General features: G+C 55.7%; 1 protein-coding gene across 20 annotated transcripts in view; it reads left to right on the top strand.

Moving 5' to 3' along the window:
- SF3B2 (splicing factor 3b subunit 2) overlaps positions 1–23,214 on the top strand; it is an 81,115-nt gene that overhangs the window by 32,808 nt on the left and 25,093 nt on the right. For all 20 annotated transcript variants that reach the window (XR_016461259.1, XR_016461263.1, XR_016461260.1 and 17 more), the window contains 3 exons: positions 6,486–6,635; positions 14,959–15,048; positions 19,520–19,627. Coding sequence is in view for 15 of the 20 variants with exons in the window: in XM_090129788.1 (XP_089985914.1) it covers positions 6,486–6,635; positions 14,959–15,048; positions 19,520–19,627 (348 nt within the window). In the remaining 5 variants the exon portion in view is untranslated. The remainder of the gene's footprint in view (positions 1–6,485; positions 6,636–14,958; positions 15,049–19,519; positions 19,628–23,214) is intronic.

The following is a 23,214-nucleotide window of genomic DNA, read 5'->3' as shown; positions in this document are numbered from 1 at the left end:
TGGGGTTTTGGGGGGGTTTAGGGGAGTTTAGTGGGGGATTATTGGGGGTCTGGGGGGATTTGGGGGGGTTTATTGGGGGTCTGGGGGTTGTTGGGGATCCAGGAGATGAGGGAGGCGCTGCAGGAGAAGGTGGGGAGGGGGCTTATGGGGGGCCTGGGGGGGCTGGAGGGGGGATGGTGGGGTTTTGGGGGGGTTTATTTGGGTGTCTGGGGGGATTTGGGGGGGTTTATTGGGGTCTGGGGGTTATTGGGGGTCCAGGAGATGAGGGAGGCGCTGCAGGAGAAGGTGGGGAGGGGGCTTATGGGGGTCCTGGGGGGGCTGGAGGGGGTTTAGTGGGGTTTTGGGGGGGTTTAGGGGAGTTTAGTGGGGGTTTATTGGGGGTCTGGGGGCTTTATTGGGGTCTGGGGGTTATTGGGGATGCAGGAGATGAGGGAGGCGCTGCAGGAGAAGGTGGGGAGGGGGCTTATGGGGGGTCTGGGGGGGCTGGAGGGGGTTTAGAGGGGTTTTCTGGGGTTTTATTATGGGTCTGGGGGGGTTTGAGGGGGTATAGTGGGGATTTGGGGGGGTTTAGTGGGGGATTATTGGGGGTCTGGGGGGTTTATTGGGGTCTGGGGGTTATTGGGGTTCCAGGAGATGAGGGAGGCGCTGCAGGAAAAGGTGGGGAGGGGGCTTATGGGGGGCCTGGGGGGGTTGGAGGGGGGTTGGTGGGGATCTGGGGGGGTTTAGGGGGGTTTTGGGGGGTTTATTGGGGTCTGGGGGTTATTGGGCATCCAGGACGTGAGGGAGGCGCTGCAGGAGAAGGTGGGGAGGGGGCTTATGGGGGGCTTGGGGGGGTTGGAGGGGGTTTGATGAGGTTTTGGGGGGGGGTTATTGGGGTGTCTGGGGGGATTTGGGGGGGTTTATTGGGGTCTGGGGGTTATTGGGGATGCAGGAGGTGAGGGAGGCGCTGCAGGAGAAGGTGGGGAGGGGGCTTATGGGGGGCCTGGGGGGGTTGGAGGGGGGTTGGTGGGGTTTTGGGGGGGTTTAGTGGGGTGTCTGGGGGGATTTGGGGGGGTTTATTGGGGTCTGGGGGTTATTGGGGGTCCAGGAGATGAGGGAGGCGCTGCAGGAGAAGGTGGGGAGGGGGCTTATGGGGGGCCTGGGGGGGTTGGAGGGGGTTTAGTGGGGTTTATTGGGGTCTGGAGGTTATTGGGGATGCAGGAGATGAGGGAGGCGCTGCAGGAGAAGGTGGGGAGGGGGCTTATGGGGGGCTTGGAGGGGTTGGAGGGGGTTTAGTGGGGTTTTGGGGGGGTTTAGGGGAGTTTAGTGGGGGTTTATTGGGGTCTGGGGGTTATTGGGGATGCAGGAGGTGAGGGAGGCGCTGCAGGAGAAGGTGGGGAGGGGGCTTATGGGGGGCCTGGGGGGGCTGGAGGGGGGATGGTGGGGTTTTGGGGGGGTTTATTTGGGTGTCTGGGGGGATTTGGGGGGGTTTATTGGGGTCTGGGGGTTATTGGGGGTCCAGGAGATGAGGGAGGCGCTGCAGGAGAAGGTGGGGAGGGGGCTTATGGGGGTCCTGGGGGGGCTGGAGGGGGTTTAGTGGGGTTTTGGGGGGGTTTAGGGGAGTTTAGTGGGGGTTTATTGGGGGTCTGGGGGCTTTATTGGGGTCTGGGGGTTATTGGGGGTCCAGGAGGTGAGGGAGGCGCTGCAGGAGAAGGTGGGGAGGGGGCTTATGGGGGGCCTGGGGGGGCTGGAGGGGGTTTGGTGGAGTTTATTGGGGGTCTGGGGGGTTTATTGGGGTCTGGGGGTTATTGTGGATCCAGGAGATGAGGGGGGTGCTGCAGGAGAAGGTGGGGAGGGGGCTTATGGGGGGCCTGACGGGGTTGGAGGGGGTTTGGTGGGGATCTGGGGGGCTTTAGGGGGGTTTAGTGGGGGTTTATTGGGGTCTGGGGGTTATTGGGGATCCAGGAGATGAGGGAGGCGCTGCAGGAGAAGGTGGGGAGGGGGCTTATGGGGGGCCTGGGGGGGTTGGTGGGGTTTGGTGGGGTTTTTGGGGGGTTCATTGGGGGTCTGGGGGGTTTATTGGGGTGTCTGGGGGGATTTGGGGGGGTTTATTGGGGTCTGGGGGTTGTTGGGGGTCCAGGAGATGAGGGAGGCGCTGCAGGAGAAGGTGGGGAGGGGGCTTATGGGGGGCCTGGGGGGGTTGGAAGGAGTTTAGAGGGGTTTTGTGGGGGTTTATTATGGGTCTGGGGGGGTTGGAGGGGGTTTAGTGGGGATTTGGGGGGGTTTAGTGCGGGTTTATTGGGGTCTGGGGGTTATTGGGCATCCAGGAGGTGAGGGAGGCGCTGCAGGAGAAGGTGGGGAGGGGGCTTATGGGGGTCCTGGGGGAGTTGGAGGGGGGTTGGTGGGGTTTTGGAGGGGTTTATTTGGGTGTCTGGGGGGATTTGGGGGGGTTTATTGGGGTCTGGGGGTTATTGGGGGTCCAGGAGATGAGGGAGGCGCTGCAGGAGAAGGTGGGGGGGGGGGGTCCTATGATGGGCCTGGGGGGTTTAGAGAGGTTTAGTGGGGTTTCATTGGGGGTCTGGGAGGATTTGGGGGGGTTTATTGGGGTCTGGAGGTTATTGGGGATGCAGGAGGTGAGGGAGGCGCTGCAGGAGAAGGTGGGGAGGGGGCTTATGGGGGGCCTGGGGGGGTTGGAGGGGGGTTGGTGGAGGATTTGGGGGGCCTTAGGGGGGTTTTGGGGGGATTTATTGGGGTGTCTGGGGGGATTTGGGGGGGTTTATTGGGGTCTGGGGTTTATTGGGGGTCCAGGAGATGAGGGAGGCGCTGCAGGAGAAGGTGGGGAGGGGGCTTATGGGGGGCCTGGGGGGGCTGGAGGGGGTTTGGTGGAGTTTATTGGGGGTCTGGGGGGGTTTATTGGGGTCTGGGGGTTATTGCGGATCCAGGAGATGAGGGGGGCGCTGCAGGAGAAGGTGGGGAGGGGGCTTATGGGGGTCCTGGGGGGGCTGGAGGGGGTTTGGTGGGGATTTGGGGGGCCTTAGAGGGGTTTTGGGGGGTTTATTGGGGTGTCTGGGGGGATTTGGGGGGGTTTATTGGGGTCTGGGGGTTATTGGGGATGCAAGAGGTGAGGGAGGCGCTGCAGGAGAAGGTGGGGAGGGGGCTTATGGGGGGTTTACTGTGGGGTTGGAGGGGGGTTGGTGGGGATTTGGGGGGGTTTAGGGGAGTTTAGTGGGGGATTATTGGGGGTCTGGGGGGTTTATTGGGGTCTGGGGGTTATTGGGGATGCAGGAGATGAGGGAGGCGCTGCAGGAGAAGGTGGGGAGGGGGCTTATGGGGGTCCTGGGGGAGTTGGAGGGGGTTTAGAGGGGTTTTCTGGGGGCATTTGGGGGGTTTTGGGGGGTTTATTGGGGATTTATTGGGGTTCTGAGGGTTTTATTGGGGCGTCTGGGGGATTTATTGGGGTTTTATTGGAGGGTCTGGGAGTTTAATTGGGGTTTAATTGGGGGGTGTGGGGGATTTATTGGGGTTTATTGGGGGTCTGAGGGTTTTATTGGGGGGTCTGGAGAGTTAATTGGGGTTTAATTGGGGGTCTGGGGGGTTTTGGGGGGCTTTGGGGGAGTTATTGGGGGTTTTATTGTGGGTCTGGGGGATTTATTGGGGTTTTTTGGGGGGTCTGGGGGTTAATTGGGTTTTTATTGTGGGTCTGAGAGTTTTATTAGGGTTAATTGGGGGATTTATTGGGGTTTTATTGGGGGTCTGAGAGATTTCATTGGGGAGTCTGGGGGTTTAATTGGGGTTTAATTGGAGGAGTGGGGGGGTTTATTGGGGTTTTATTGTGGGTCTGGGGGATTTATTGGGGGTTAATTGGGGTTTAATTGGGGATCAGGGGGCTTTATTGGGGTTTATTTGGGTCTTGGGGATTTATTGGGGTTTTATTGGTGGGCCTGGGAGTTTAATTGGGGTTTAATTGGAGGAGTGGGGGGGTTTAATTGGGGTTTTATTGTGGGTCTGGGGGATTTATTGCGGTTAATTGGGGGTCTGAGGGTTTTATTGGGGGATCTGGGGTTTTAATTGGGGTTTAATTGGGGGGTCTGGGGGATTTATTGGGGTTTTATTGGGGTCTGAGGTTTTTATTGGGGGGTCTGGGGGGTTTATTGGGGTTTAATTGTGGGTCTGGGGGATTTATTGGGGTTTAATTGGGGTTTAATTGGAGGTGTGGGGTCTATTGAGGTTTTATTGGGGGGTCTGGAGTGTTAATTGGGGTTTAATTGGAGGAGTTGGGGGGTTGATTGGGGTTTAATTGTGGGTCTGGGGGATTTATTGGGGTTAATTGGGGGTCTGAGGGTTTTATTGTGTGGTCTGGGGGGTTAATTGGGGTTTATTGGGGTTTTATTGGGGGTGTGGGGGATTTATTGGGGTTTAATTGGGGTTTAATTGGAGGGGTTGGGGGGCTAATTGGGGTTTAATTGGAGGTGTGGGGTCTATTGGGATTTTATCGGGGGCGTGGGGGTTTAATTGGGGTTTAATTGGGGGGGTTGAGGGGTTAATTGGGGTTTTATTGTGGGTCTGAGGATTTTATTGGGGGGTCTGGGGGGTTAATTGGGGTTTAATTGGGCATCAGGGGGCTTTATTGGTGTTTTATTGGGATCTGAGGGTTTTATTGGGAGTCTGGAGAGTTAATTGGGGTTTTATTGGGGGGTCTGGGGGATTTATTGGGGTTTTATTGGGGGTCTGAGAGATTTCATTGGGGGGTCTGGGGGGTTAATTGGGGTTAATTGGGGTTTTATTGGGGGTCTGGGGGATTTATTGCGGTTTATTGGGGCTGGGGTGTTAATTGGGGTTTAATTGGTGGGGTTGGGGGGGTTAGTTGGGGTTTTATTGTGGGTCTGGGGGATTTATTGGGGTTAATTGGGGGTCTGAGGGTTTTATTGTGGGGTCTGGGGGGTTAATTGGGGTTTTATTGGGGATCTGAGAGATTTATTGGGGTTAATTGGGGGATTTCTTGGGGTTTTATTGGGGTCTGAGGGTTTTATTGGGGGGTCTGGAGAGTTAATTGGGGTTTAATTGGGGGGGTTGGGGGTTTATTGGGGTTTTATTGTGGGTCTGGGGGATTTATTGGGGTTAATTGGGGGTCTGAGGGTTTTATTGTGGGGTCTGGGGGGTTAATTGGGGTTAATTGGGGTTTTATTGTGGGTCTGGGGGATTTATTGGGGGTTAATTGGGGTTTAATTGGGGATCAGGGGGCTTTATTGGGGTTTATTTGGGGTCTGGGGTGTTAATTGGGGTTTAATTGGGGTTTGATTGGAGGTGTGGGGTCTATTGAGGTTTTTATTGGGGGGTCTGGGGGGTTAATTGGGGTTTAATTGGGGATCAGGGGGCTTTATTGGGGTTTATTTGGGTCTGGGGGATTTATTGGGGTTTTATTGGTGGGCCTGGGAGTTTAATTGGGGTTTAATTGGAGGAGTGGGGGGGTTTAATTTGGGTTTTATTGGGGGTCTGGGGGGTTAATTGTGGTTAATTGGGGGTCTGGGGGATTTATTGGGGTTAATTGGGGGTCTGAGGGTTTTATTGGGAGGTCTGGGGGGTTAATTGGGGTTTAATTAAGGGGGTTGGGGGTTTATTGGGGTTTTATTTGGGGTCTGGGGGATTTATTGGGGTTTATTGGGGGTCTGAGGGTTTTATTGTGGGGTCTGGGGGGTTAATTGGGGTTTATTGGGGTTTTATTGTGGGTCTGGGGGATTTATTGGGGTTTATTGGGGGTCTGGGGTTTTAATTGGGGTTTAATTGGCGTGGTTGGGGGGGTTAATTGGGGTATTATTGGGGGTCTGGGGGATTTATTGGGGTTTTATTGGGGTCTGAAGGTTTTATTGGGGGGTCTGGGGGGTTAATTGGGGTTTATTGGGGTTTTATTGTGGGTCTGGGGGATTTATTGGGGTTTAATTGGGGTTTAATTGGAGGAGTTGGGGGGTTAATTGGGGTTTAATTGGAGGTGTGGGGTCTATTGGGGTTTTATTGGGTAGTGGGGGTTTAATTGGGGTTTAATTGAGGGGATTGGGGGTTAATTGGGGTTTTATTGGGGGTCTGGGGGATTTATTGGGGTTTAATTGGAGGGGTCTGGGGTGTTAATTGGGGTTTAATTGGGGGGTCTGGGGGTTTAATTGGGGTTTAATTGAGGGGGTTGGGGGTTTATTGGGGTTTTGTTGGGGGTCTGGGGGATTTATTGGGGTTTTATTGGGGCTTGGGGGTTTAATTGGGGTTTAATTGGAGGGGTTGGGGGGTTAATTGGGGTTTTATTGGGGGGTCTGGGGGTTTAATTGGGATTTTATTGTGGGTCTGGGGGATTTATTGGGGTTTTACTGGGGGTCTGAGGGGTTTCATTGGGGTCTGTGGGATTTCTTGGGGCCGGATGGGGTTTTGTGTGGCTGCAATGGGGTCCGGCCGCCCTCTGCGTGCTGTGATGGGGGGGGGGTCGCCCTGAGACCCCTCCCCAAATAACCCCCCCCCCCCAGGAGGAGCAGAAAACCATGAAGTCCAAAATGCGCGAGAAAGTGCGGCCCAAGATGGGCAAAATCGACATCGACTACCAGAAGCTGCACGACGCCTTCTTCAAGTGGCAGACCAAGCCCAAGCTCACCATCCACGGCGACCTCTACTACGAGGTGACACCCATAGGGCGCCCCATAGCGCCCCATAGCGCCCCATAGCTCCCCATGGCACCCCATAGCATCCTATGGCACCCCATAGCATCCTATGGCACCCAATAGCATCGTATGGCACCCCATAGCATCCCATGGAGCCCAAGCTCACCATCCACGGCGACCTCTACTACGAGGTGACACCCATAGGGCGCCCCATAGCACCCCATAGCGCCCCATAGCGCCCCATAGCACCCCATGGCATCCTATGGCATCCTATGGCCCCCAATGGCACCCCATAGCATCCTATAGCACCCAATAGCATCCTATGGCATGCCATTGTATTCTATGGAGCCCAAGCTCACCATCCACGGCGACCTCTACTACGAGGTGACACCCATAGGGCGCCCCATAGCACCCCATAGCGCCCCATAGCGCCCCATGGCACCCCATAGCATCCTATGGCATCCCATAGCATCCTATGGCATCCTATGGCACCCTATGGCACCCCATAGCATCCCATGGAGCCCAAGCTCACCATCCACGGCGACCTCTACTACGAGGTGACACCCATAGGGCGCCCCATAGCACCCCATAGCGCCCCATAGCGCCCCATGGCACCCCATAGCATCCTATGGCATCCCATAGCATCCTATGGCATCCTATGGCACCCTATGGCACCCCATAGCATCCCATGGAGCCCAAGCTCACCATCCACGGCGACCTCTACTACGAGGTGACACCCATAGGGCGCCCCATAGGGCACCCCATAGCGCCCCATAGCGCCCCATGGCACCCCATAGCATCCTATGGCACCCAATGGCACCCCATAGCATCCTATGGCACCCAATAGCATCCTATGGCACCCCATAGCATCCCATGGAGCCCAAGCTCCCCATCCACGGCGACCTCTACTACGAGGTGACACCCATAGGGCGCCCCACAGGGCACCCCATAGCGCCCCATAGCGCCCCATAGCACCCCATAGCATCCTATGGCACCCTGTAGCATCCTATGGCACCCTATGGCACCCCATAGCATCCCATGGAGCCCAAGCTCCCCATCCACGGCGACCTCTACTACGAGGTGACACCCATAGGGCACCCCATAGCACCCCATAGCGCCCCATGGCACCCTATAGCATCCTATGGCACCCCATAGCATCCTATGGCACCCAATGGCACCCCATAGCATCCCATGGAGCCCAAGCTCCCCATCCACAGGGACCTCTACTACGAGGTGACACCCATAGGGCGCCCCATAGCGCCCTATAGCGCCCCATGGCATCCTATGGCACCCAATGGCACCCCATAGCATCCTATGGCACCCAATAGCATCCTATGGCACCCCATAGCATCCCATGGAGCCCAAGCTCCCCATCCACGGCGACCTCTACTACGAGGTGACACCCGTAGGGCGCCCCATAGCGCCCCATAGCGCCCCATGGCACCCCATAGCATCCTATGGCATCCCATAGCATCCTATGGCACCCCATAGCATCCCATGGAGCCCAAGCTCACCATCCACGGCGACCTCTACTATGAGGTGACACCCATAGGGCGCCCCATAGCACCCCATAGCGCCCCATGGCATCCTATGGCACCCAATGGCACCCCATAGCATTCTATGGCACCCAATAACATCCTATGGCACCCCATAGCATCCCATGGAGCCCAAGCTCACCATCCACAGGGACCTCTACTATGAGATGTGACCCATAGCGCCCCATAGGGCACCCCATAGCACCCCATAGCGCCCCATGGCATCCTATGGCATCCCATAGCATCCTATGGCTCCCAATAGCACCCTATGGCACCCCATAGCATCCCATGGAGCCCAAGCTCCCCATCCACAGGGACATCTACTACGAGGTGACACCCATAGGGCGCCCCATAGCGCCCCATAGGGCACCCCATAGCGCCCCATGGCATCCTATGGCACCCAATGGCACCCAATAGCATCCTATGGCACCCCATAGCATCCTATGGCACCCAATAGCACCCTATGGCACCCCATAGCATCCCATGGAGCCCAAGCTCACCATCCACGGCGACCTCTACTATGAGGTGACACCCATAGGGCGCCCCATAGGGCACCCCATAGCACCCCATGGCATCCTATGGCACCCAATGGCACCCAATAGCATCCTATGGCACCCCATAGCATCCCATGGCACCCCATAGCATCCCATGGAGCCCAAGCTCCCCATCCACAGGGACCTCTACTACGAGGTGACACCCATAGGGCGCCCCATAAGGCACCCCATAGCGCCCCATAGCGCCCCATGGCATCCTATGGCACCCAATGGCACCCAATAGCACCCTATGGCACCCCATAGCATCCCATGGAGCCCAAGCTCCCCATCCACAGGGACCTCTACTACGAGGTGACATCCATACGGCACCCCATAGCGCCCCATAGCGCCCCATAGCACCCCATAGCACCCCATGGCATCCTATGGCACCCCATAGCATCCTATGGCACCCAATAGCATCCTATGGCATCCCATTGTATCCTATGGAGCCCAAGCTCCCCATCCACGGCGACCTCTACTACGAGGTGACACCCATAGGGCGCCCCATAGCACCCCATAGCGCCCCATGGCACCCCATAGCATCATATGGCACCCTATGGCACCCAATGGCACCCCATAGCATCCTATGGCACCCAATAGCATCGTATGGCTCCCAATGGCACCCCATAGCATCCCATGGAGCCCAAGCTCCCCATCCACGGCGACCTCTACTACGAGGTGACACCCATAGGGCGCCCCATAGCACCCCATAGCGCCCCATGGCACCCCATAGCATCCTATGGCATCCTATGGCACCCAATGGCACCCCATAGCATCATATGGCACCCAATAGCATCGTATGGCACCCCATAGCATCCCATGGAGCCCAAGCTCCCCATCCATGGCGACCTCTACTATGAGGTGACACCCATAGGGCGCCCCATAGGGCACCCCATAGCGCCCCATGGCACCCCATAGCACCCCATAGCATCCTATGGCTCCCAATGGCACCCCATAGCATCCCATGGCACCCCATAGCATCCCATGGAGCCCAAGCTCCCCATCCACGGCGACCTCTACTACGAGGTGACACCCGTAGGGCGCCCCATAGGGCACCCCATAGCGCCCCGTAGCATCCTATGGCACCCTATGGCACCCCATAGCATCCCATGGAGCCCAAGCTCCCCATCCACAAGGACCTCTACTACGAGGTGTGACCCATAGCGCCCCATAGCGCCCCATGGCACCCTATAGCACCCCATGGCACCCAATGGCACCCATGGACCCCAAGCTCCCCATCCACAGGGACCTCCACTATGAGGTGCCAGCTGTAGGGCACCCCATAGCACCCATAGCATCCATAGGGTGCCCCATAGCACCCCATAGCGCCCCATAGGACACCCCATAGGGCACCCCATAGCACCCAGTGGCACCCAGTGGCACCCCATGGACCCCAAACTCACCTTCCATGGGGAGCTCTACTACGAGGTGCCACCTGTAGGGCGCCCCATAGCACCCCACAGCGCCCCATAGGGCACCCCATAGCACCCCACAGTGCCCCATAGAACCCCATGGCACCCCATAGGGCACCCTACCCCCCAAATCCCCCCCACATCCCCCTCAGATCCCCCACAACACCACAAACCCACAAACCCTACAAACCCCACAGACCCCACAAACCCCCCAAGCCCCCCCCAAATTCCCTACAAACCCCACAAACCCCCAAATCCCCCACAACCCCCAAATCCCCCACACACCCTACAAACCCCCAAACCCCACAAACCCCCCAAACCCTACAAACCCAACAAATCCCCTACAAACCCCACAAACCCCCCAAGTTTCCCCCAAATCCACTACAAGCCCCCAAATCCGCTACAAACCCCACAAACCCTACAAATCTCTCCCATATCCTCCCCAAACCCTACAAACCCTACAAATCCCCGCCAAACCCTACAAACCCTACAAACCCCATACAATCCCCCCCCTCCAAATCCCCCACAACCCTCACACACCCCACAAACCCCCAAATCCCCCACAAACCCCTCTCATATCCCCTACAAATCCCACAACCCCCACAAACCCCAAATCCCCCACAAACCCCAAATCCCCTACAAATCCCACAACCCCCACACACCCTACAAACCCCACAAACCCCAAATCCCCCACAAACCCCCAAATCCCCCACAAACCTCCAAATCCCCCACAAACCCCACAACCCCCCACACACCCTACAAACCCCACACCCCCCCCAAACCCTACAAACCCTACAAATCCCCCACAACCCCCACACACCCCATAAATCACCCCCCAAATCCCCTACAAACCCTACAAATCCCTTACAAACTCCCTACAAAGCCCTACAAATCCCCTACAGATCCTCCCCACATCCCCCATAACTCCCCAAATCCCCTACAAACCCTCTACAACCCCCCCAAATCTCCCCCATAACCTCCCAAATCCCCTACAACCCTCCCCCTAAGTCCCCCCCAAATCTCCACAAACCCCCCAAATCCCCCACAAACCCTACAAATCCCCTACAAACACCACAAAGCCCCTACAAATCCCCTACAACTCCCCTACAAACCCTACAACCCCCCCCAATCCCCCACAAACCCTACAAATGCCCTACAAATCCCCCAAAACCCTACAAACTCTACAAATCCCCTACAAACCACACAAATCCCCTACAAACCCCACAAACCCTGCAAACCCCCCAAATCCCCCCCACTACCCCTACAAACCCCACAAACCCCCAAATCCCCCACAAACCCCCCACACCCCACAAACCCTACAAACCCCCCAAACTCTACAAACCCCACAAACCCCCCACAAACCCCCAAATCCACTACAAGCCCCCAAATCCCCCACAAACCCTACAAATCCCCCCAAACCCTACAAACCCCACAAACCCCCCAAGTCTCCCCCAAATCCCCTACAAGCCCCAAATCCCCCACAAGCCCCCAAATCCCCAACAAACCCCCAAATCCCCCACAAACCCCACAAACCCCCAAACCCTACAAACCCCACAAACCCCAAATCCCCCACAAACCCCAAATCCCCTACAAATCCCACAACCCCCACAAACCCCCAAATCCCCCTCAAACCCCACAAACCCCACAAGTACCTCCCATATCCCCCACAAACCCCCCAAACCCTACAAACCCCACAAATCCCCTACAAACCCCCCAACTCTCACCTAAGTCCCCTACAAACCCCCACAAATGCTACAGATTCCCTACAACCCCCACAAACCCCCCAAACCCTACAAACCCTACAAATCCCCTACAAACCCCACAAACCCCCCAAGTCTCCCCCAAATCCCCTACAAGCCCCCAAATCCGCTACAAACCCCACAAACCCTACAAATCCCTCCCATATCCCCCACTAAACCCTACAAATCCCCCCCAAACCCTACAAACCCTACAAATCCCCTACAAATCCCCTACAAACCCTACAAATCCCCTACAAACCCCATATAAACCCCATACAACCCCCCCTCCAAATCCCCCACATACCCCACAAACCCCCACAAACCCCACACACCCCACAAACCCCAAATCCCCCACAAACCCCAAATCCCCTACAAATCCCACAACCCCCACAAACCCCCAAATCCCCCTCAAACCCCACAAACCCTACAAACCCCACAAACCCCACAAACCCCCCAAGTCTCCCCCAAATCCCCTACAAGCCCCCAAATCCCCCCCAAACCCTACAAATCCCTCCCATATCCCCCCCAAACCCTACAAACCCTACAAACCCTACAAACCCTACAAATCCCCTACAAACCCCCAAATCCCCCACAAGCCCCACAAACCCTACAAATCCCTTCCATATCCCCCACAAACCCTACAAATCCCCCCCAAAGCCCCCAAACCCTACAAACCCTACAAATCCCCTACAAACCCCACAAATCCCACAACTGCCCCAAGTCTCCCCCAAATCCACTGCAAGCCCCCAAATCCGCTACAAACCCTACAAATCCCTCGCATATCCCCCCCAAACCCTACAAATCCCCCCCAAAGCCCCCAAACCCTACAAACCCTACAAATCCCCTACAAACCCTACATATCACCTACAAACCCCACAAACCCCCCAAGTCTCCCCCAAATCCCCCACAAGCCCCACAAACCCTACAAATCCCCCCCAAACCCTACAAACCCCACAAACTCTACAAACCCCAAAAACCCCCCAAGTCTCCCCCAAATCCCCTACAAGCCCCCAAATCCCCCACAAACCCCACAAATCCCTCCCATATCCCCCCCAAACCCTACAAACCCTACAAATCCCCAAATCCCCCACAAGCGCCACAAACCCTACAAATCCCTCCCATATCCCCCACAAACCCTACAAATCCCCCCCAAACCCCCAAACCCTACAAACCCTACAAATCCCCTACAAACCCCACAAACCCCCCAAGTCTCCCCCAAATCCCCTGCAAGCCCCCAAATCCCCCACAAACCCCACAAATCCCTCCCATATCCTCCCCAAGCCCTACAAACCCTACAAACCCTACAAACCCTACAAATCCCCTACAAATCCCCTACAAACCCTACAAATCCCCCCCAAAGCCCCCAAACCTTACAAACCCTACAAACCCTACAAATCCTACAAATCCTACAAATCCCCTACAAACCCCACAAATCCCCTACAAACCCTACAAACCCTACAAATCCCCTACAAACCCCACAAATCGCCCCCAAACCCTACAAACCCCACAAATCCCCTACAAACCCTACAAATCCCCTACAAAGCCTACAAACCCTACAAATCCCCTACAAACCCCACAAATCCCCTACAAACCCCACAAATCCCCCCAAACCCCCCAAACCCTACAAACCCCACAAATCCTACAAACCCTACAAACCCTACAAACCCTACAAATCCCCTACAAACCCTATAAATCCCCCCCAAAGCCCCCAAACCTTACAAACCCTACAAACCCTACAAATCCTACAAACCCTACAAATCCCCTACAAACCCCACAAATCCCCTACAAACCCTACAAACCCTACAAACCCTACAAATCCCCTACAAACCCCACAAATCGCCCCCAAACCCTACAAACCCTAAAAACCCTACAAACCCCACAAATCCCCTACAAACCCTACAAATCCCCTACAAACCCCACAAATCCCCTACAAACCCTATAAATCCCCCCCAAAGCCCCCAAACCTTACAAACCCTACAAACCCTACAAATCCTACAAACCCTACAAATCCCCTACAAACCCCACAAATCCCCTACAAACCCTACAAACCCTACAAACCCTACGAATCCCCTACAAACCCCACAAATCGCCCCCAAACCCTACAAACCCTACAAAACCTACAAACCCTACAAACCCTACAAACCCCACAAATCCCCTACAAACCCTACAAATCCCCTACAAACCCCACAAATCCCCTACAAACCCCACAAATCCCCCCCAAACCCCCCAAACCCTACCAACCCCACAAATCCTACAAACCCCACAAATCCCCTACAAACCCCACAAATCCCCTACAAACCCCCCAAACCCTACAAACCCTACAAACCCTACAAATCCTACAAACCCTACAAATCCCCTACAAGCCCCCAAATCCTCCACAAGCCCCACAAACCCTACAAATCCCTCCCAAAGCCCCCAAACCCTACAAACCCTACAAATCCCCTACAAACCCCACAAATCCCTCCCATATCCCCCCCAAACCCCCCAAACCCTACAAACCCTACAAATCCTACAAATCCCCTACAAATCCCCTACAAACCCTATAAATCCCCCCCAAAGCCCCCAAACCTTACAAACCCTACAAACCCTACAAATCCTACAAACCCCACAAATCCCCTACAAACCCCACAAATCCCCTACAAACCCTACAAACCCTACAAATCCCCTACAAACCCCACAAATCGCCCCCAAACCCTACAAACCCTACAAACCCTACAAACCCTACAAACCCTACAAACCCCACAAATCCCCTACAAACCCTACAAATCCCCTACAAACCCCACAAATCCCCCCCAAACCCTACAAACCCTACAAATCCCCTACAAACCCCACAAATCCCCCCCAAACCCCCCAAACCCTACCAACCCCACAAATCCTACAAACCCCACAAATCCCCTACAAACCCCACAAATCCCCCCCAAACCCCCCAAACCCTACCAACCCCACAAATCCTACAAACCCTACAAATCCCCTACAAACCCTACAAATCCCCCCCAAAGCCCCCAAACCCCCCAAACCCTACAAACCCCACAAATCCTACAAACCCTACAAATCCCCTACAAACCCGACAAACCCCCCAAACCCTACAAACCCCACAAATCCCCTACAAACCCCGCATGCAGGGCAAGGAGTTCGAGACGCGGCTGAAGGAGAAAAAGCCGGGCGACCTTTCGGACGAGCTGCGCATCGCCCTGGGCATGCCTGTAGGGCCGGTGAGCCGAAATCCCAAATCCCAAATCCTAAATCCCAAATCCCAAATCCTAAATCCCAAATCCTAAATAGGGCTGACCGCCCTGGGCATGCCTGTAGGGCCGGTGAGCCGAAATCCCAAATCCCAAATCCCAAATCCTAAATAGGGCTGACCGCCCTGGGCATGCCTGTAGGGCCGGTGAGCCGAAATCCCAAATCCCAAATCCTAAATCCCAAATCCTAAATAGGGCTGACCGCCCTGGGCATGCCTGTAGGGCCGGTGAGCCGAAATCCCAAATCCCAAATCCTAAATCCCAAATCCTAAATAGGGCTGACCGCCCTGGGCATGCCTGTAGGGCCGGTGAGCCGAAATCCCAAATCCCAAATCCTAAATCCCAAATCCTAAATAGGGCTGACCGCCCTGGGCATGCCTGTAGGGCCGGTGAGCCGAAATCCCAAATCCCAAATCCTAAATCCCAAATCCTAAATAGGGCTGACCGCCCTGGGCATGCCTGTAGGGCCGGTGAGCCGAAATCCCAAATCCCAAATCCTAAATCCCAAATCCTAAATAGGGCTGACCGCCCTGGGCATGCCTGTAGGGCCGGTGAGCCCAAATCCCAAATCCTAAATCCCAAATCCTAAATAGGGCTGACCGCCCTGGGCATGCCTGTAGGGCCGGTGAGCCGAAATCCCAAATCCCAAATCCCAAATCCTAAATAGGGCTGACCGCCCTGGGCATGCCTGTAGGGCCGGTGAGCCGAAATCCCAAATCCCAAATCCCAAATCCTAAATAGGGCTGACCGCCCTGGGCATGCCTGTAGGGCCGGTGAGCCGAAATCCCAAATCCTAAATCCCAAATCCTAAATCCCAAATCCTAAATAGGGCTGACCGCCCTGGGCATGCCTGTAGGGCCGGTGAGCCGAAATCCCAAATCCCAAATCCTAAATCCTAAATCCCAAATCCTAAATAGGGCTGACCGCCCTGGGCATGCCTGTAGGGCCGGTGAGCCGAAATCCCAAATCCCAAATCCTAAATCCCAAATCCTAAATAGGGCTGACCGCCCTGGGCATGCCTGTAGGGCCGGTGAGCCGAAATCCCAAATCCCAAATCCTAAATCCCAAATCCTAAATAGGGCTGACCGCCCTGGGCATGCCTGTAGGGCCGGTGAGCCGAAATCCCAAATCCCAAATCCTAAATCCCAAATCCTAAATAGGGCTGACCGCCCTGGGCATGCCTGTAGGGCCGGTGAGCCGAAATCCCAAATCCCAAATCCCAAATCCTAAATAGGGCTGACCGCCCTGGGCATGCCTGTAGGGCCGGTGAGCCGAAATCCCAAATCCCAAATCCTAAATCCCAAATCCTAAATAGGGCTGACCGCCCTGGGCATGCCTGTAGGGCCGGTGAGCCGAAATCCCAAATCCCAAATCCCAAATCCTAAATAGGGCTGACCGCCCTGGGCATGCCTGTAGGGCCGGTGAGCCGAAATCCCAAATCCCAAATCCTAAATCCCAAATCCTAAATCCCAAATCCTAAATAGGGCTGACCGCCCTGGGCATGCCTGTAGGGCCGGTGAGCCGAAATCCCAAATCCCAAATCCTAAATCCCAAATCCTAAATCCCAAATCCTAAATAGGGCTGACCGCCCTGGGCATGCCTGTAGGGCCGGTGAGCGGAAATCCCAAATCCCAAATCCTAAATCCCAAATCCTAAATCCCAAATCCTAAATAGGGCTGACCGCCCTGGGCATGCCTGTAGGGCCGGTGAGCCGAAATCCCAAATCCCAAATCCCAAATCCTAAATCCCAAATCCTAAATAGGGCTGACCGCCCTGGGCATGCCTGTAGGGCCGGTGAGCCGAAATCCCAAATCCCAAATCCTAAATCCCAAATCCCAAATCCTAAATCCCAAATCCTAAATAGGGCTGACCGCCCTGGGCATGCCTGTAGGGCCGGTGAGCCGAAATCCCAAATCCCAAATCCTAAATCCCAAATCCCAAATCCTAAATAGGGCTGACCGCCCTGGGCATGCCTGTAGGGCCGGTGAGCCGAAATCCCAAATCCCAAATCCCAAATCCTAAATAGGGCTGACCGCCCTGGGCATGCCTGTAGGGCCGGTGAGCCGAAATCCCAAATCCTAAATCCCAAATCCCAAATCCTAAATCCCAAATCCTAAATAGGGCTGACCGCCCTGGGCATGCCTGTAGGGCCGGTGAGCCGAAATCCCAAATCCCAAATCCTAAATCCCAAATCCTAAATCCCAAATCCCAAATCCCAAATCCTAAATAGGGCTGACCGCCCTGGGCATGCCTGTAGGGCCGGTGAGCCGAAATCCCAAATCCCAAATCCTAAATCCCAAATCCTAAATAGGGCTGACCGCCCTGGGCATGCCTGTAGGGCCGGTGAGCCGAAATCCCAAATCCCAAATCCTAAATCCCAAATCCCAAATCCTAAATCCCAAATCCTAAATAGGGCTGACCGCCCTGGGCATGCCTGTAGGGCCGGTGAGCCGAAATCCCAAATCCCAAATCCTAAATAGGGCTGACCGCCCTGGGCATGCCTGTAGGGCCGGTGAGCCGAAATCCCAAATCCCAAATCCTAAATCCCAAATCCCAAATCCTAAATCCCAAATCCTAAATAGGGCTGACCGCCCTGGGCATGCCTGTAGGGCCGGTGAGCCGAAATCCCAAATCCCAAATCCTAAATCCCAAATCCTAAATAGGGCTGACCGCCCTGAGCATGCCTGTAGGGCCGGTGAGCCGAAATCCCAAATCCCAAATCCTAAATCCCAAATCCCAAATCCTAAATCCCAAATCCTAAATAGGGCTGACCGCCCTGGGCATGCCTGTAGGGCCGGTGAGCCGAAATCCCAAATCCCAAATCCCAAATCCTAAATAGGGCTGACCGCCCTGGGCATGCCTGTAGGGCCGGTGAGCCGAAATCCCAAATCCCAAATCCTAAATCCCAAATCCCAAATCCTAAATAGGGCTGACCGCCCTGGGCATGCCTGTAGGGCCGGTGAGCCGAAATCCCAAATCCCAAATCCTAAATAGGGCTGACCGCCCTGGGCATGCCTGTAGGGCCGGTGAGCGGAAATCCCAAATCCCAAATCCTAAATCCCAAATCCTAAATAGGGCTGACCGCCCTGGGCATGCCTGTAGGGCCGGTGAGCCGAAATCCCAAATCCCAAATCCTAAATCCCAAATCCTAAATAGGGCTGACCGCCCTGGGCATGCCTGTAGGGCCGGTGAGCCGAAATCCCAAATCCCAAATCCCAAATCCTAAATAGGGCTGACCGCCCTGGGCATGCCTGTAGGGCCGGTGAGCCGAAATCCCAAATCCCAAATCCTAAATCCCAAATCCCAAATCCTAAATCCCAAATCCTAAATAGGGCTGACCGCCCTGGGCATGCCTGTAGGGCCGGTGAGCCGAAATCCCAAATCCCAAATCCTAAATCCCAAATCCCAAATCCTAAATAGGGCTGACCGCCCTGGGCATGCCTGTAGGGCCGGTGAGCCCAAATCCCAAATCCTAAATCCCAAATCCTAAATAGGGCTGACCGCCCTGGGCATGCCTGTAGGGCCGGTGAGCGGGGATCCCAAATCCCAAATGGGGTGATCCCAAATAGCTCTGACCCCAAATAACTGTGACCCCAAATAGCTCTGACCCTATATGAGCTCTGACCCTATATGAGCTCTGACCCTATATGAGCTCTGGCCCTATGAGCTGTGACCCTATATGAGCTCTGACCCTATATGAGCTGTGGCCCTATGAGCTGTGACCCTATATGAGCTCTGACCCTATATGAGCTCTGGCCCTATATGAGCTGTGACCCTATGTGAGCTCTGGCCCTATGAGCTCTGACCCTATATGAGCTCTGACCCTATATGAGCTCTGACCCTATGAGCTCTGACCCTATATGAGCTGTGATCCTATTGAGCTCTGACCCTATATGAGCTCTGACCCTATATGAGCTCTGGCCCTATATGAGCTCTGACCCTACATGAGCTCTGACCCTATGAGCTGTGACCCTATATGAGCTCTGACCCTAAATTGCTCTGGCCCTACATGAGCTGTGACCCTATGAGGTCTGACCCTATATGAGCTGTGACCCTATGAGCTCTGGCCCTATGAGCTGTGACCCTATATGAGCTCTGACCCTATGAGCTGTGACCCTATGACCTCTGACCCTATGAGCTCTGGCCCTATGAGCTCTGGCCCTATATGAGCTGTGACCCTATGAGCTGTGACCCTATATGAGCTGTGACCCTATGACCTCTGACCCTATGAGCTGTGACCCTATATGAGCTCTGGCCCTATATGAGCTCTGACCCTATATGAGCTCTGACCCTATATGAGCTGTGACCCTACATGAGCTCTGGCCCTACCTGAGCTGTGACCCTATGACCTCTGACCCTATGACCTCTGACCCTATGACCTCTGACCCTATGGGCCCTGGCCCTGTGTGAGCGGCGCCCCCAGCTGACCCCCCCCCCGCAGAGCGCACACAAGGTGCCCCCGCCGTGGCTGATCGCCATGCAGCGCTACGGGCCGCCGCCATCTTACCCCAACCTGCGCATCCCCGGCCTCAACTCCCCCATCCCCGAGGTACGGGGCACTGTGGGTAACGGGGCATTGTGGGTAGCGGGGGGTAAGGGGCATTGTGGGTAATGGGGGGATAAGGGGGGTAATGGGGGTAATGGGGCATTGTGGGTAATGGGGGGGTAATGGGGGGCATTGGGGATAATGGGGGTAATGGGGGTAATGGGGGGTAATGGGCATTGTGGGTAATGGGGGGGTAATGGGGGTAATGGGGCATTGTGGGTAATGGGGGGATAAGGGGGGTAATGGGGGTAATGGGGCATTGTGGGTAATGGGGGGGTAAGGGGGGTAATGGGGGGGTAATGGGGCATTGTGGGTAATGGGGGGTAATGGGGGGCATTGGGGGTAATGGGGGTAATGGGGGGTAATGGGCATTGTGGGTAATGGGGGGGTAATGGGGGTAATGGGGCATTGTGGGTAGCGGGGGGTAAGGGGCATTGTGGGTAATGGGGGGGTAATGGGGGTAATGGGGGGTAATGGGTGGGTAATGGGGCATTGTGGGTAATGGGGGGTAATGGGGGGGTAATGGGCATTGTGGGTAATGGGGGGGTAATGGGGGGCATTGGGGATAATGGGGGTAATGGGGGTAATGGGGGGTAATGGGCATTGTGGGTAATGGGGGGGTAATGGGGGTAATGGGGCATTGTGGGTAATGGGGGGATAAGGGGGGTAATGGGGGTAATGGGGCATTGTGGGTAATGGGGGGGTAAGGGGGGTAATGGGGGGGTAATGGGGCATTGTGGGTAATGGGGGGTAATGGGGTAATGGGCATTGTGGGTAATGGGGGGGTAAGGGGGGTAATGGGGGGTAATGGGGCATTGTGGGTAATGGGGGGGTAAGGGGGGTAATGGGGGGGTAATGGGGCATTGTGGGTAATGGGGGGTAATGGGGGGCATTGGGGGTAATGGGGGTAATGGGGGGTAATGGGCATTGTGGGTAATGGGGGGGTAATGGGGGTAATGGGGCATTGTGGGTAATGGGGGAGTAAGGGGCATTGTGGGTAATGGGGGGGTAATGGGGGTAATGGGGGTAATGGGGGGTAATGGGCATTGTGGGTAATGGGGGGGTAATGGGGGTAATGGGGCATTGTGGGTAATGGGGGGATAAGGGGGGTAATGGGGGTAATGGGGCATTGTGGGTAATGGGGGGGTAAGGGGGGTAATGGGGGGGTAATGGGGCATTGTGGGTAATGGGGGGTAATGGGGGGCATTGGGGGTAATGGGGGTAATGGGGGGTAATGGGCATTGTGGGTAATGGGGGTAATGGGGCATTGTGGGTAATGGGGCATTGTGGGTAATGGGGGGGTAATGGGCATTGTGGGTAATGGGGGGGTAATGGGGGTAATGGGGGGTAATGGGCATTGTGGGTAATGGGGGGGTAATGGGGGTAATGGGGGGGTAATGGGGCATTGTGGGTAATGGGTGGGTAATGGGGCATTGGGGGTAATGGGGAATTGTGGGTAAGGGGTGGTAATGGGCGGCATTGGGGGTAATGGGGGGGTAATGGGGCATTGTGGGTAATGGGGCATTGTGGGTAATGGGGGTAATGGGGGGATAATGGGGGTAATGGGGGGGTAATGGGGCATTGTGGGTAATGGGGGGGTAATGGGGGGATAATGGGGGTACTGGGGGGGTAATGGGGCATTGTGGGTAATGGGGGGGTAATGGGGTAATGGGCATTGTGGGTAATGGGGAGATAAGGGGGGTAATGGGGGTAATGGGGCATTGTGGGTAATGGGGGGTAATGGGGTAATGGGCATTGTGGGTAATGGGGGGGTAAGGGGGGTAATGGGGGGTAATGGGGCATTGTGGGTAATGGGGGGGTAAGGGGGGTAATGGGGGGGTAATGGGGCATTGTGGGTAATGGGGGGTAATGGGGGGCATTGGGGGTAATGGGGGTAATGGGGGGTAATGGGCATTGTGGGTAATGGGGGGGTAATGGGGGTAATGGGGCATTGTGGGTAATGGGGGAGTAAGGGGCATTGTGGGTAATGGGGGGGTAATGGGGGTAATGGGGGTAATGGGGGGTAATGGGCATTGTGGGTAATGGGGGTAATGGGGCATTGTGGGTAATGGGGGTAATGGGGGTAATGGGTGGGTAATGGGGCATTGTGGGTAATGGGGGGGTAAGGGGGGTAATGGGGGTGATGGGGCATTGTGGGTAATGGGGGGTAATGGGGGTAATGGGGGGGTAATGGGCATTGTGGGTAATGGGGGGGTAATGGGGGGCATTGTGGGTAATGGGGGGGAAATGGGGGGGTAATGGGGGGCATTGTGGGTAATGGGGGGGTAAGGGGGGCATTGGGGATAATGGGCATTGTGGGTAATGGGGGGGTAATGGGGGTAATGGGAGGGTAATGGGGCATTGTGGGTAATGGGTGGGTAATGGGGGGCATTGGGGGTAACGGGGGGGTAATGGGGCATTGTGGGTAATGGGTGGGTAATGGGGCATTGGGGGAAATGGGGAATTGTGGGTAATGGAGGGGTAATGGGGGGCATTGGGGGTAATGGGGGGGTAATGGGGGGCATTGTGGGTAATGGGGGGTAATGGGCATTGGGGGTAATGGGGCATTGTGGGTAATGGGTGGGTAATGGGGCATTGGATGAAATGGGGAATTGTGGGTAATGGGTGGGTAATGGGGGGCATTGGGGGTAATGGGGGGGTAATGGGGCATTGTGGGTAATGGGGCATTGTGGGTAATGGGGGGATAAGGGGGGTAATGGGGGTAATGGGGCATTGTGGGTAATGGGGGGGTAATGGGGGTAATGGGGGGGTAATGGGGCATTGTGGGTAATGGGGCATTGTGGGTAATGGGGGGATAAGGGGGGTAATGGGGGTAATGGGGCATTGTGGGTAATGGGGGGGTAATGGGGGTAATGGGGGGGTAATGGGGCATTGTGGGTAATGGGTGGGTAATGGGGCATTGGGGGTAATGGGGGAATTGTGGGTAATGGGTGGGTAATGGGGGGCATTGGGGGTAATGGGGGGGTAATGGGGCATTGTGGGTAATGGGGGGGTAATGGGGGGGTAATGGGCATTGTGGGTAATGGGGGGGTAATGGGGGTAATGGGGGGTAATGGGGGGTAATGGGCATTGTGGGTAATGGGGGGGTAATGGGGGTAATGGGGGGGTAATGGGGCATTGTGGGTAATGGGGGGTAATGGGGCATTGTGGGTAATGGGGGGTAATGGGCATTGGGGGTAACGGGGGGGTAATGGGGCATTGTGGGTAATGGGGGGTAATGGGGGGCATTGGGGATAATGGTCAGTGTGGGTAATGGGGCATTGTGGGTAATGGGGGGGTAATGGGCATTGTGGGTAATGGGGGGGTAATGGGCATTGGGGGTAACGGGGGGGTAATGGGGCATTGTGGGTAATGGGGGGTAATGGGGGGCATTGGGGATAATGGTCAGTGTGGGTAATGGGCATTGTGGGTAATGGGGGGGTAATGGGCATTGGGGGTAACGGGGGGGTAATTGGGCATTGTGGGTAATGGATGGGTAATGGGCATTGTGGGTAATGGGTGGGTAATGGGCATTGGGGGTAATGGGGGAATTGTGGGTAATGGGGGGGTAACGGGGCATTGTGGGTAAT

Source organism: Phasianus colchicus, chromosome 37, assembly GCF_987193195.1.
Source record: "Phasianus colchicus chromosome 37, bPhaCol1.hap1.1, whole genome shotgun sequence".
NCBI classification, from domain to species: Eukaryota; Metazoa; Chordata; class Aves; order Galliformes; family Phasianidae; genus Phasianus; species Phasianus colchicus.
Note: the sequence above shows the minus strand (reverse complement) of the source record. Positions and strands in the feature narration are given on the sequence as shown.